General features: G+C 34.7%; 1 protein-coding gene across 2 annotated transcripts in view; it reads left to right on the top strand.

Moving 5' to 3' along the window:
- The first annotated feature begins 631 nt into the window (after positions 1-631).
- Polr3H (RNA polymerase III subunit H) overlaps positions 632-14854 on the top strand; it is a 76162-nt gene continuing 61939 nt past the window's right edge. The window contains exon 1 of one of the 2 annotated variants that reach the window (XM_089090818.1): positions 632-707. Coding sequence is in view for 1 of the 2 variants with exons in the window: in XM_089090816.1 (XP_088946942.1) it covers positions 4242-4352 (111 nt within the window). In the remaining variant the exon portion in view is untranslated. Of the gene's footprint in view, positions 708-4215; positions 4353-14854 lie in introns of those variants that run through there. The other variant, XM_089090816.1, reaches the window with a different exon arrangement.

Raw genomic sequence — 14854 nt, 5'->3', positions numbered from 1 at the left:
ACAGAGAGCATATTAAGTGTTAGTATGTAGGACGGGTAATATTGTATAGGTTAATTGTAATTGTATAGGGTTTTGCTGTACTGGGTAACGGGTGAACAAATTGCGCAAGAACAGTCAAAATTGGCAGATTATGCATACAAAAAAGAACTAAAAACTTAAAAGATAACTATCATATTGACATTTTCACTGACAAAATCAAACTCTTCTGAATAGACTTATGGCGTTTCAAAAAGTTATATCACAGAATACATTGTATGTGATATACATAGCATATTTTTCTTTTACAAAAAGCCGAAAAATAAGAGCTGTATAATCGTGCCAACAACAGTTCCAATTAGGATATTTTTCTAATAGATGTGGATCTGGATTTATGCCTATTGAGACTGTTAATTGTACGTCATGTAAGGCAGTGTGGCCTTGGTAAAAACCAACATATTTGCGTCAATAAAAGTTTTAAATGATCATTTTAATGTTTTGTTCCTCCTTACAAACATATCCATAAATAATAAATACTTCCAGGTTTTTTAATGACGGCACAAAAACAAGCAACCAATTAGTTTTGACGAAAATATTTTGAAGAATCATCTAAACAATTCACAAAGTGATACACAATATTCAATGATAGGTTTTTTTCAGCATCAAGGCACTCTGATCTTGTCTGTTCATGATCTGACAATAGCCAGAAACAAGGTTTTGATGATTTTCAAGTAAGTAAATGTATTCATTTTTCCTAGTTTAGCAATATATGCTTTAAAGAGAAGATTTTAAGAGAACCGAGTTTGTTGACACTTAATTTGGAAGATTTATTTTTTAACCTTAAATTCTTCATAATAATTATTTTCAATCACTACTTGTACTAAATTATGGGTCCAAGAATTAAAAATAATAAAAGTATACTTTCTTATGAGAACTTCAAAAGGTTTTATAGCATTGCGACAAAACAATTGCAATAATAAATAGATGAATTCTTATCAGTTGAATTAATTATAGCTTAGATCTAAAGTTCATGCATGTTCCGGCTTGTTTTTAAGTTTTATGAAAATTATAGATTTGTGTTTATACAGTGTTTTAGAAAGATATAGGGATTTAGAAAGAAGTAGAGATCAATGCAGACTGAGTGGCAGATCGTCTAAACACAAATATAGGCAAGCCTTCACACCTTACCGCCAACTATAGTCCATTACGTAGCGTTTGAAGTCTCAGACGACAAAATTATAAGATTTTTTCTTATTTGCCTGAACAGATAAATATTTGTGAATGTTTTGATTGGTGAAATCAAAATAATTAAATTGTAAGTCTATTTAATTATTGGATGTGACCGAAAACTGTTATTCCGTTGTATTTATACGATTTTCTCATACATGTTTTCACTGAGGATAGAAATTGTAAACGTTTGATTAAAGTCTCAATGTTGCTCATTACTTCTGTCAGAATTTCGTTTTAATTGATAACTATTTTCAAAAATGAATTAAAATATAATATTCTCATACATGTTTACACCAAGGATAAACGACCACCCATTATTAAATTGGGCTTAAAAATTAAATTGGGTTTGTAAATGCCATTAATTTACCTAAAAGCTAAAATATTGCCACTTTGTAACATTTTCATTAATCTACTAACAGAGTTCATAATTACGGTTTGACGAGAAATTATAAATGTTTGTTTAAATTTCAATATAGCCCTACTTCTGTTATATTTTTTTTATTTTATTAATAATTTTCAATAGCAGTTTGTTAAGCTGCATCAAGTGGGGGAGGAGAGTCACGTTTGAGAAGAAATACATTCGCTTTCAGGTTTAACACAATTGTGGAATTACAATATAAATGTTGTAAATGCTAAAAGTGAATAATATTAATATTAAAATTAAATTTATAGGTGTTGGAAACCCCCAAATCAAACCGAAACCAACATGAAGAAGCCAGATAAGCAAAACTGATAACAAAAAAACAGATCCTTCCTACAAGTGTTGACAGGAGAGCTTAGGAATACTTTTGAACGAATTTGGCATGATAAGTGTAAGGAAAAAAGGTTTTACGTCTTTTATCAGAAATAATTCTAGAAAAAGGGGGTCAAATAATTTTTTTAAATAATCATACTAAGAATAAGATAAAGAGTAGCACAAAATGCAAACTTGAAGGATGCAACGCAAAATATAGATCTAGTTGCACTATTGATGAGATCATGACTACCTTGGACATGACAATCACTTTGTTGTAGAGCAAGCGGGGATGACATGACATGACAAATCCAAGAGGGTCAAAGTGGAACTCTCTGTAAGGATATGTACTCCAAATTTCTCTCCGTCATGTCTCAGGCTGAGGAGACATTCCAAGTTACAGACAAGGAGACATTCCATAGTTACATACCGTAAAGTTTGTCGCGCTCACACATGAATTTTACCTTCCTAACTTTATGGAAATTTTTTGAAGCAATTAATTTGAATTATTAACACGTTCATTCTTGAATATATCTTACATAATTTTTTGATAACTTTTTCAATTTAATAAGTTAGTCTTAAGTTAGATGTTGTTTTTACTTTAAAATTGACTAAAGAAGGCTCACAGATAAAAATGAGGACCTAATTCTTGACACATTGCTTCACTTGTTTCCTTGAATGCGTTTTCAACACAAATACTGTCCTTATGTTCCCTTTGTGAGGAACTGTATATTAAAGGTTTATTTCTCACTAGTAAAATAAGCAAGTCTTCTACTTCGATGTTCCACACATCAATGTTCCGCAGATTAGAGAAAAAAGTTCAAGACTGGCTATCTAATTAGTTTCTTTTAGCTGAATTGAAATTTTCCACAAGTCGTCTCCTATTGGCTTAACTTTCTGGACTTTATTGAAAAGGTTAAATAAAGTTTAACTTCTTTCCGACAACCATAAAGTCAATAAAGTTATAAGAGGTAAACGGTTTATTAACTTTATGGACAGCTTTATTAACTTTATTGACGCCGTGAAAGCCCCGCTTTACACTCTTCTGAAAGCTGTTGAGCAATAGAGAGCCAAATGACACCGTTTTTCTTAGTTTTCTTATAGCCTGGGTCTGCAGGATCATAGAAGCTGGGGTAGCCTTGAACCAAAATTATAAGATCGTGTAGTTTTGATAATCCATACTCATGATTTTATTCATTTAAAAATCTTGCCAAGGTTCCGTCCTGATTTGACCAAAACGTTGCGGAAAGCTAGAGATTTTTTCTAGCACGAAAACGGACGTAATTTCCGCACGGATTGCTAAATCCGCATCAATTTCCGCAATGTGTAAACGAACAATTAGTTTGTCTTCGAAAATGACGCCACAAAATTTGGAAAGCAATAATTTCTAGAATACTTCTTTTACCTTACATTCACACATAGCATGGATCTGCGAAAAGCTACTGCGGATTGCGGAAGGACGCTTGCTTCTCTGGCCGCTCATCCTTGCGATTTTCCGCAAGACATATGTGCTGAAAAAATCCAACCCATGCGGTTAAAAAACTTGCGGATTGTAGAAGAAAGGAACATGGTGGCAGTGTTGAAAGGCTAATTTTAGCCTTTAAATTTCATCAAATAACTAATGACAAAAGTCATCCTAAGCAAAAAAGATCATATTTAATTCAAAAGGCTTGGAAGGAAATCTCAAAGGAGACGAATTTTCCAGATATGATGTGTTGAACAGTACACTGGACTGTTTTAACAGCATGCTATTTACCAAAGTATGATCAAAGCTCACAATCTACTGAAAGGAATGGGGGAAGTAAAAGTTATACCAGTTTTTGTTTTCACCCTTTTTTTCGACAAATGCAACTATTGATTTGGTAATTTTGGTCTAATAGCACAGTCCAGGCTATGTAGATCTAAAATGAGTATTGTAGCTGGACCACAGTTATGGGGAAGATGCAATATCCTATATCAGGTATCATGCAGGGCAAACTTCTTTAAAAAAATATTAATTAAGTGACTGAAGTAAAAAAAATCACCAACTACAAAGATCCTGGTAAATTTGAAATATAGGACCAGAATGAGATAGCTAGAAAATGCAACTTTTGCTATGAACAGAATCTGCGGTTTCATCGCTGCGGTGAAGCGGTGCGAAATGCGCACCACATTTTGTTTCCCGCAACTCACCTATTTATGTGGACAGTAGGCTATACTCGAAATTCAAGCAATCTTTAGAAAAATCAGGCAATCTTTAGGAAACTACAGTTACTGGAAACACTGCATATCGGATATTTTTGACATTTTAAAACAATGAAATATGTTTCAAAAAGTTGAATTAGATCATAAAGTCTTCATTAAACCACGATTTTTTTCTAGGAATGACTATAATGCAATTACAACTGCATTATCAGAAATATATGGAAACAAGGTATAGGCTAATCGGTAAAGTTCTACAAAATCATATTATTGAGTTAGGCTAGGACTAAAGTGAATACACCATTTGATGCCTTTTTTTATGCTGATTACAAATATAATAAGCATTTCTATCGGAATTGAATTTCAGCCCCCCCTATGTAGGCTATACCTAACCCTGGATTGGCATATACAGGGGGGGGGGGGCTGAAATTCATTTCCGATATAAATGCTTATTATATTTCTAATCAGCATAAAAAAAGGCATCAAATGGTGTATTCACTTTAGTCCTAGCTCAATAATATGATTTCATAGAACTACCGGCTAATCTTAGGCCTATTTGTTTTTTTTTCCGCCATGCTACTCACAAGTCAAGCTAGGCTAATTTCACATGTTTTTTTCTATTTTTAAATGATTGATTTTTTTTTTTTTTTTGCACACGCTGTATCTTGTTCTGAATTTTCTTAATTCAATAGGCTAGATGTCTAGACCATTTCAAGTCTCAATTTGCCTAGCCTCTTAGCCTATGTCTTATGAAACAATAAGTTAAGTAGGCCTAATTTGGCTTGTCAGATAAGCAATCTTGGTAAATTTTTGGCAGTTCATATTATTGACAATAATTCTACTTTAGCTACTTTTGGCTATCTTGAAAAGGGGTTAGGTTAGGAAGATGAAACTTTCAGGAATGGTTTTAGAGGCTAAAGTATGTCCCAGGAAGGTATTTTGAAGTACCTACCTCCACTCCTTCCTCCTCTTGAGGGTCCTGACCTTTAAAAATCTGTGTATTATAAAAGTGAAACCTTGCAAAATAGATTTTCTGCTTAAATAAAGTACAACAAAATTGTTTTTAGCTTCACAACTTGGTAAATTTTTTGTTATTCATATTATTGACTTACAAATAAAGTAAACATACTGCTCAATGCCTTTTTTTATGTTCTTTCCAAATATAATAATAATTTTTGTTAGAAATGAATTTTACCCCCGCCCCTATGTATACCAATTCAGGGTGTATGTTTGCACATTAGGGCGGTAGGGGTAAATTTTATTTCTGATGTAAATGAGAGCCAAGTTGAAACTTTTCCCTGCCCCTAATGTGCAAATATTTACCCTGAATTGGTATATATATATAGGGTTAGGGGTAAAATTCATTTTGAACAAAAATGATTATTATATTTGGAAAGATCATAAAAAAAGGCAGTAAATATATACCAAATCATATTATTGAGTTAGGAATAAAGTGAATACACCATTTAATGCTTTTTTTTATGCTGATTATGAATATAATAATCATTTCTATCAGAAATGAATTTCAGCCCCCCCTATATATGCCAATTCAGGGTATATATTTTTACATTAGGGGGGGGTAAAGTTTAAGCTTTTCTCCCATTTACATCAGAAACAAAATTAGAGTTTCAATAATAGAACTGATTCAATAATAGAACTGCCAAAAATTTACTGCAATCTTAGCATACTCAAAGGTATTTGCCTTGAGAACTAAGTAGAGAGAAGGAAACATGTTAAGAAAGCAATTCTTACTTCATAATAATCAGAATAATTGGTAAATTTTTAATGGACCTTATAATTTAACTAAGATGAAAGTGAAAACATCATTTGGTGCCTTTTTTTTATGCTTTTTCATAATCCAATAATTGCTTTTATGGGGCTAATTGCCTCTTGAACCCTTAAAGGGGCATCAAAGGTATTTTACATGGATAATGAAGAAGCATACAAAAGCATCAAATGATGTTTTCACTTTAATCCTAGCTAAATTATATAGTCTATTACAAATTTACCATGAAATTTACCCACCCTCACCTCCCTTATGTGCAAATATATACTCTGAATTGGAATATACCCTGAATTTTTGATGGCAACGTTTTGAATTGCAAAATTCAGTGCTATTTTTGGCGACAGCATTTGAAAAACTTGAAATGGTAGGAAAATGGTTTATATTTGAGTTGCCTAATAAATAAGGTTTGAATTATTATTAATAAGTATTTTTGGAATACATTGCTCTTGAACAACCTTTTATAAACTAGTGATATGTTTTTAACCACTTTTCAATAACTTAACTAGTGGTGATAACCTCTTTGTGTGATTAAAAAAAGTAAAATACCTTTGGAGCCTCTTTAAGGGCTCAAGATGCAACAGCCCCAGAAGCAATTATTGAATTATGAAAGAACATAAAAAATGCCCACTAGAAATTTACCAAATAATCATAGTTAATACATTTTGCATGCAGCCTCACTATACTTTACTCTGCCCCCAAATGTACAAATATATAGCCCAAATTAAATAGTCTCAATTGCATTATGCCACCCATAGCTTCTTTTTACAAGTTTTTGTTTTGTCAAAGTTGATTCAGTTTAAAGGTACATGGGTTGAAACAACTGAGACATATTAGGAGAATAGTCAGAGGCAACACTATAGTGTTGCCTATAGTAAAGGCCATACAGCTCCAATGTTTTATTGTTATTTGTCATTTTTTTTTTCCCAGAGGCACTTCATATGGAAGGGGTCATTGTAGAAACTTCAAAGGGGGCTCATTCAATTGGAAATTGAGAGTTCTAGTGCCCTTTTTAATAGTCAAAAGTGATTAGAGGGCAACTAGCCCCCCCACGCCTGTCATTCCCCCAAACACATCCAATCAAAATTTTGAGATAACCATTTTGTTCAGCATAGTTGGTTTCCAGATAGAAAATGCCCTGGGGGTATATATGGTTCGTATGGAAGGAATTCTTGTATAAACTTCAGAGAGGGCTCATTTGATTGGAAATTGAAAGTTCTAGATCACTTTTTAAGAGTCAAAAGAGATTGGAGGGCACCCAGCCCCCCCCCCATCCATGCCCTTTTTTCCTCAAAACCTTCTGATAAGAACTTTGAGATAGCTTTTTTGTAAATTGTTCAATGACTATATAACAAAAACTCAGGGGTCAACACAACCCCCCAGGGCTGGAGGGCAGGTGTAGTAAGTTATGCCCTGGGGGAATATATGGTTCTTATTGAAGGGAAGCTCGTAAAATATTCAGAGATGGCTCATTCGATTGGAAATTGAAAGTTCTTGTTAAGTTTTTTAGAGTCAAAAGAGATTGGAGGGCAACTAGCCCCCCCACCACACCCCTTTTTCCCCAAATGCATCCAATAAAAATTCTGAGATAGCCATTAAGTTAAAAATTACTTAAAAGTTAGATAACAAAAACTCAAGTGTCATCACAACCCCCAAGGGCCCGGGGGCAGGCGTTTTAAGTTATGCCCTGGGGCATATATTGTTTGTATGAAAGGGATGCTTGTATAAACTTCAGAGAGGGCTTATTTGATTGGATTTTGTCAATTCGAGCTCATTTTTAATAGTCAAAAGAGATCTAAGAGCAGCTAGCCCCCTCCCCACGCCTTCTTTTTCAAAACCCATCTGATGAAAATTTTGAGATAGACATCTTGTTAAAAATAGTTCAAAGGTTGGATAAGAAAAAATCTGGTTTCAATAGTACTCTCCAGGGCACAGAGGAGGGCATTCTAAGTTATGCCCTAAGGGCATGTATGGTTCTTATTAAAGGGATGCTTGTATAAACTTCATAGAAGGCTCATTTGATTGGAATTGAAAGTTCTTGTTCACTTTTTAAGAGTCAAGAGAGTTAAACTAGCCCCCCCCCCCAACTCTCTTTTTTCCCCAAACCTGTCTGCTACAAATTTTGAGATAGCCAGTTTTTTTGGAAATTGCTCAAAAATTAGATAACAGAAACTCCCCCCAGAACCCAGGGGATAGGCATTGTAAGTGTTGTCCTGGGGGCATATATGGTTCTTATGATAGGGATGCTTGTATAAACTTTAGAGGGGGCTCATTTGATTGGGAATTGAAAGTTCTAGTTAAATTTTTAAGAGTAAAAAGATATCCAAGGGCAACCAGCCCCCCCCCCTCCCCTACACACACACCCTTTTTTCACCAAGCCCATCTGATAAAATTTTTATAATAGCCATTTTATTAAAAATAGTTCAAAGGTCAGATAAGAAAAATTCCTGTGTCTACAGAACCCACCAGGGCCCAGAGGCAGGTGTTATGAGTAATGCTCTAGGGGCATATATAGTTCTTATGGAAAGGATGCTTATATAAACTTTGGCAAGGGCTCATTTGATTTGAAATTGAAAGTTCTTGTTCACGTTTTAAGAGTCAAAAGAGATCAGAGGGCAACTAGCCCCCTCTCCTCCACGCCCTAAATGCATCAGATAAAAATTTTGAGATAGACATTTTGTTAAAAATAGTTCAAAGTTCTGATAACAAAAAACTCTGGTGTCAACACAGCCCCCTGGGGGTAGGTGGTGCATATATGGTTGTTATGGAAGGGATGCTTGTATAAAGTTCGTAGAGGGCTCATTTGATTGGACATTAAAAGTTGTAATTCACTTTTTGAGAGTCGAAAGTGATTGGAGGGCAGCTAGCCTCTTCCCAAACTCTATTTATTATTTTCCCAGAGGCACTTCATATAGAAGGGGTCATCATATAAACTTCAAAGGGGCCTCATTTGATTGTAAATAAAGAGTTCCAGTGCCTTTTTTGTGAGTCAAAAGTGATCAGCGGGCAACTGCCCCCCCCCCCCCCCCCAAGCCCTTTGTCCCCAAATACATCTGATAAAAAATTTGAGGTAGAAACTCCTATACGTATGGTCATTTTGTTAAAAATAGTTTAAATGTGAGATAAGAAAAACTCCTGTGTCAACACAACCCCCACCCCAGGGCCATGGCAGGCATTGTAAGTATTGCTCTGGGGGCATATATGGTTCTTATGGAAGGTATGCGTGTATAAACTTCAGAGAGGGTTCATTTGAATGGAAATTAAAAGTTGAAGTTCATTTTCACAGAGTGAAAAAGATCAGAGGTAAACTAGCCCCTCCCTTTCTCCATGCCTTTGGGTGTATTGGATGGATAAACCCATCTGATAAAAATTTCAGGTGACCATTTTGTTAAAAATAGTTCAACCATCAGATATTAAAACTACAGGGTCAACACAGCCCCCCAGGGCCCAGGAATAGGCGTTGTAAGTTATACTCTGGGGATATATATGGTTCTTATAAAAGGAATACTCATATAAACTTCAGGGACGGCTCATTTGATTGAAAATAGAAAGTTCTAGTTCACTTTTAAAGAGTCAAAAGAGACCAAAGATTAATCTAGTCCCCCCATGCCCTTTTTCCCCAAACCCATCTGATAAAAATTTTGAGATAGCAATTTTGTTAAAAATAGTTCAAACATCAGATAATAAAAACTCCACGGTTGACACAAACCTATTTTTTCACTTTGGTATCAGTTTTGATACTTTGATGAATATTTTATTTTTTTTTTTTTTTATTTTGATTTTGAAATAAGGAATTTTTAAAAAATTGAAATTTTTTGCAATCAAAAAAAAACAAAAATTAGTTAAAAAAAATCTCCATTTTAAACTTAAGCTCAGCAGATACAAATCCCTTTCAAAATTCAAACTCAAACGAACAGAAATTACTATTAAAGAATAAATGAAATCGAAAACGAGCAGAAATTCAATAAAAAATCATATCAAAAAAACAAACAACCATTAATACTATAAAAGAATAAATATATCTTAAAGTGAGTATTGCTTAGATTGAATATGAATATCAAGCTTAAAACAAAAGAAATATTTTCATATTGAATTATCAATAAAACTTGAAGCGAATAGAAATTAAATAAACAATCAATGCAAATAAACATATAATAGATATTAATGTAAATTAATAAATGAATCTTAAAACGAGTGAAACTTCAATTGAATATGCAAATAAAGCTTGAAACGACCAAAAATCACCACAAACAAGAGTTTGGGTATGACCTCCTTCTCTCACTGTAAAAGTCTAAAACCTACTGTGTCATTGACACTTTACTGAAACTATGTATGTCTTAAACAGTATTGGAAAGTATAAACAACATCAAATTGAATATTTGATGTATAATGATATTAATTGTTGAAAGATCCATCAGTTCAAGAATTTATTTCACAGTAATTGTATTTTCATTTTCAATACTGTAAGAACTGGAAAAGAAAATATTTGTTATATAATATGTTTTCAGTTAAGCGCCAATGACGCAGTAGGCTTTTGGTTTTATTTACAGTTAGGAAAGGAGGCAGTATCCACACACTTGCTTGTAGAGAAACTATATTTGTCTTTAAAAACTGTAAAAAGAGCTAATAAATTAAACTGAATATTTGATGTATAAGGATATTAATTGCCAAAAGCTCATCAGTTCAAAATGTTACTATAATTTTAATGTTTATTTTCAGTATTAAGTACCATACAAAAGAAAAAATTTGTCATAAAATTGGTTTTTAACATTAAATTGGACTATTTAATATAGTTGATCCCACTAATCAAAGAGAAATACAAGGGTACTAAACCCCTTTGAAAAGTTTTATTTTAATTAATTTCTGCCTGTTTTGATTGCCAAAGTCTGTTCTTGGCTATTATACTGAATATTTTACCAGTTTTCATGTCTTTGACTTAATAATCGAAATATTAGATTCTAATTTAATAGTTCTAATTTGTTTCTTTTGATTTATTTCAACATCACCCTCAATGTTCCCTGAAAGTTGCAACTAAATACCATTAGCCACTCCTGGCATACTGCACCTACACCCTTTTGACAACCAGGATACACAGAGTTGTATATTGATTAAGCTCTACCTCCCCCTCAACATTCTCCAAAAGCTTTATACCCTTCACTATTCCTGAGATACTACACATATGCCATTTTGACAATTGATATGCACATAATATCTTTTGATTTTGTTTAACAGCCCCCTTAGTATTCTATGAAAGTTTTAACTTAATACTGTAGCTGTTCCTGAGATCAGTATAGGTATGGTCATGCACCTAGTATCTTGGTTTAGTGTAACATCCCCCTCAACATTCCATGAAGTTTTCAACTCAATAACCTTAGCTGTTTGTGAGATATTGCAGATAAGTCTTTTTGACAACTTAGAAGAAATATGCCATTTTGGAAAGAAGAATGCTTTTCAACTCTTCTGATGTGTTCAATAGTTTTAGTTGTAACAGTAGAAGTTTCAGTAGTATTTGCAGTCAGTGTTTTAATTGCAGTAGTAGTAGCAGCACTAATAGTAGTAGTAACAGTTGCAATCACTTGAAGCCACAAGTTGTTGCATTTGTAGTTGCAGATGCAAATAGCTACAGTTATAAGTAGTCAGTATTGAATGTAGCTGCTGCAGTAATTCAGTTGCATTTGTATTTGCAGTTGTAAGTAGTTGCAGTCACAGCCATAAGTTTTTGTTGTTGTTGCAAGTAGTCATAGCCCTAAGTATTGGCAGTCTTAATTAGTCACATTAAAAAGTAGTCATAGTTGCAAGTTATCACAGTTGTAAATAGTCAGAGTTGCAGTTGCTATTAGTCTTAGTTGCTGTCACAGTCCCCAGTAGTCCCATTTGTTAGTATTTGGAGTCAAAAGTGGTTATATTCACAAATAGTCAAGGTTGCTAGTAGTCACACTAACAGATACAAGTATTCACAGCCACGGCCACAGGAGTTGGAGTTGCCATAGATGTCACAAATAGTTACAGCTAAAGGTAGTCAAAGTCCTGGTTGGAAAGGAGTCTTAGTCAAAGTCCCAAGTAGTCACACTTGCAAGGAGTCAAAGGTAGTCATAGTCACAGTTGCAAATAGTTGCAGTAACAGTAATAGTAGCAATAACGGTCCTGAAAGTTTTAAGTTAACACCCTTAGCCATTCCTAAGATGTTGCAGATATGCCCTTTTGATCACCTGGATGCACATAGTGACTTTTGATTTAGTTAACCATCCCCCTCAACAGTCCTTGGAGTTTCACCTCAGTACCCTTGGCCTTTTCCAACACACCCAGGACTAAACATAAACTCTTTCTCATGGGTGTAGGGAAGTGGGGAGGAGCAGGGGAGGGCAGCTGCCCCCCCTTGAACTTCAAATTTACGCTAGATATTAGCGCGAACTTTTCGTCTGTTGGATTTTTTGTTGGATGTTACCTGGTAGATGGTTAAAAAAGCTGGAAATAAACAGAAATTTCCAAATATCGTTTGCGATATCAACATTTACGTTTCGATCTTCAATATTGATTTTTCGTCCGATATATAGATAGGAGGTTGGCCCACAATCGGCTGATTTTGACTTGTTTAATTCTCCATGAATCGATTCAAGCAATAAGAAGTTGCTGAGCATGCCAAAGCAAAAGTAACTCATTCAATACCATCCTTGAAGAAGACAATTAGAAATACTTCGCTCATCATCGATCCGGGATCATCTACGTCAGAATCGTCACTCTAACTGTAACTCTTGTTGCGAGAGACTCACCTTTTGCTTTTTAGTCTTTTTACTTGTCTGACTTTCTTTTGTTCCAGGACTAGGGCTTTTTGGCAGATACAGCTTTTATCCTAGCAGTAATGCATTCTTTCATGGGGTTGTCATTGAGCACTTCTGACTTTTTCACATTTTTTTCTGTTGATTTTTCGTATTGAGCCTTTGGAAAGTGGTTTGCATGGACGATCTCTTTTAACAAATCATCTGCTGACCTTCGTTTCTCATTTAGAGACAGAACCTGTGCTGCGTCTGTTTCAGGGTGTATGTTAAAGGAGTCTAAATATTGCACAGGACTTGTGCTGAGCATAGAAACTTCTCTGGTAACTGCTTCACTAGATGTGGTAGGCATTCAGTCTGAGACATATGACAAGAAGAACTGATAATCCTTGAAAATATCTCTGTTTGTGGGGTAGACACCACTTGCTCTGATTCCACTGATTATATTCTCAGGATTGAAAGCCTTTGGATATGCTTTCCCCAGCAGCTCAGTAATGCTATACATTGATATAGTTTTACATTTGTGGGCAGTCATAAAACTTGCAGCTTCCTGGTTGTAGTAGTACTTAAGGCGCCCCATGACTATCATTTCTAGAGGTTGTAGTTTGTGAGTAGTGTGGGGAAGGACAGTTAAAAAGACAACACTATTATTTTTTAGCTAGATCAAGCAATTCAATGATGTATCGGGTGATCTAGTGTTCTAATTTCAGAGGTACAGGTGACTGTTTCCAGCCAGAAGTATTTTCTGAGCTGATCGTGATGGTTCCTGGTAAAACTCCCCTGAGTAAAATTTCCGTACACTGTTTTTGTGGGGAAAAAAGTAGAGGAGGGACTGTGTTCCCAACACATTAACACCAGCACAAATCATGGTCAACTGACCTCTTTCTGTTGACGCGACCTTCTCTACTTACTTCTGGCCTTGCTGTGCAAGGATTTTACCAGGCTTGTGGATTCTTCAGAACTGATTCGTCAAAATTTCAAATGTCTTGTGGTCTGAACATGTGTTTATCAAGGCCTTGCTCCAGGTTGTTAAAGAAAGCTCCTACACTATGACAGTTGAAAGCAGTTGTCCGTCATAGGCTTGTACTTTCTGGCGTTCTTATTGATAGAGTTTTAAGGAAATCCATAAAACCATGGTACCAATTTTTACCTGTAATTCCTCCACTGTCTCCACTTCCTTTACAGTTCCATTGTCTGGTACTTTTATACTCTTAATAATGGCATAAGTGTATGCAAATTTACACGCTTCTAGGGGAATACAGTTGAAAGCATATCAGCTATTGTTTTCAAGTAAGTTTTTAGTCCTTTTTCTTGTTCCTCTGTAAATATTTATCATATGTTGTAACAGGGTGTAAAGAAACTCAGGTCCAGACTTTTTAGAGGGATATTCAGCATCTCATTTTTTTTTATGTAGTCTTGCAGCGTTCCTCTAAGGACACCTATGGCACTTCCAGAGAATCCAACTGTTTTATTTTCTTCTAGATCACAATCACCTTTCTTTCTTTGCTCTTCTGTTTTACTTTTAAGCATTTTATCTTGAATGAAATTTAACAGAAAAAAATAGAACTTCAGTTCACCTACTGTTCTGAGATGATTAAACAACACCAGAATTAACACAGTTTTGGGTTTTAAGCTTGCCTTCAACCTTTAATTATGCTGTTTACACAGCTTTTACAAGCATAGCCCACTTTTGGACACCTTGGTACGGCATGCCAAATTTACCCCGGGTATTGTGGCCAAACATGGGAGTTTACTATCCCACAGTATGAAAAAATACTAACAGCAAACTGGTGAAGATGACACGTCTTCGAAGCTGCCAAAAACAGGCAAATAATAAGAGAATACAATGTGAGTTTACAACGCGAGTTTTCTAGCATTCGCAATTAGGCATAGGCTTTCAGACAAAATTGAAAAAAATTCCAGAGTTAATCACCATAAAACCTGATCCAATCTGATATTTTTGGTAAAAGTATTAATTAGGGTCAGACATTTTAAAAACACACACTGCCATCTGTCAGAGCTTTTATAATCCACCAAAAGCCCCATAGGTTTTTATATTGAAACTGTTTGCTTTGGCTAAACGTGGGCTGGTCTACCCTATACAAATTTTGATATTGAATTTTGCCCAACTGTAAACTTTTGAATTGAATTCTTAGAAGAAGCTGTTATCTAACCATA

This window comes from Artemia sp. Qi Xiang Cuo, chromosome 6 (genome assembly GCF_049724085.1).
Source record: "Artemia sp. Qi Xiang Cuo chromosome 6, ASM4972408v1, whole genome shotgun sequence".
NCBI classification, from domain to species: domain Eukaryota; kingdom Metazoa; phylum Arthropoda; class Branchiopoda; order Anostraca; family Artemiidae; genus Artemia; species Artemia sp. Qi Xiang Cuo.
The sequence above is the reverse complement of the archived record's forward strand: the minus strand, read 5'-3'. Positions and strand labels throughout refer to the sequence as shown.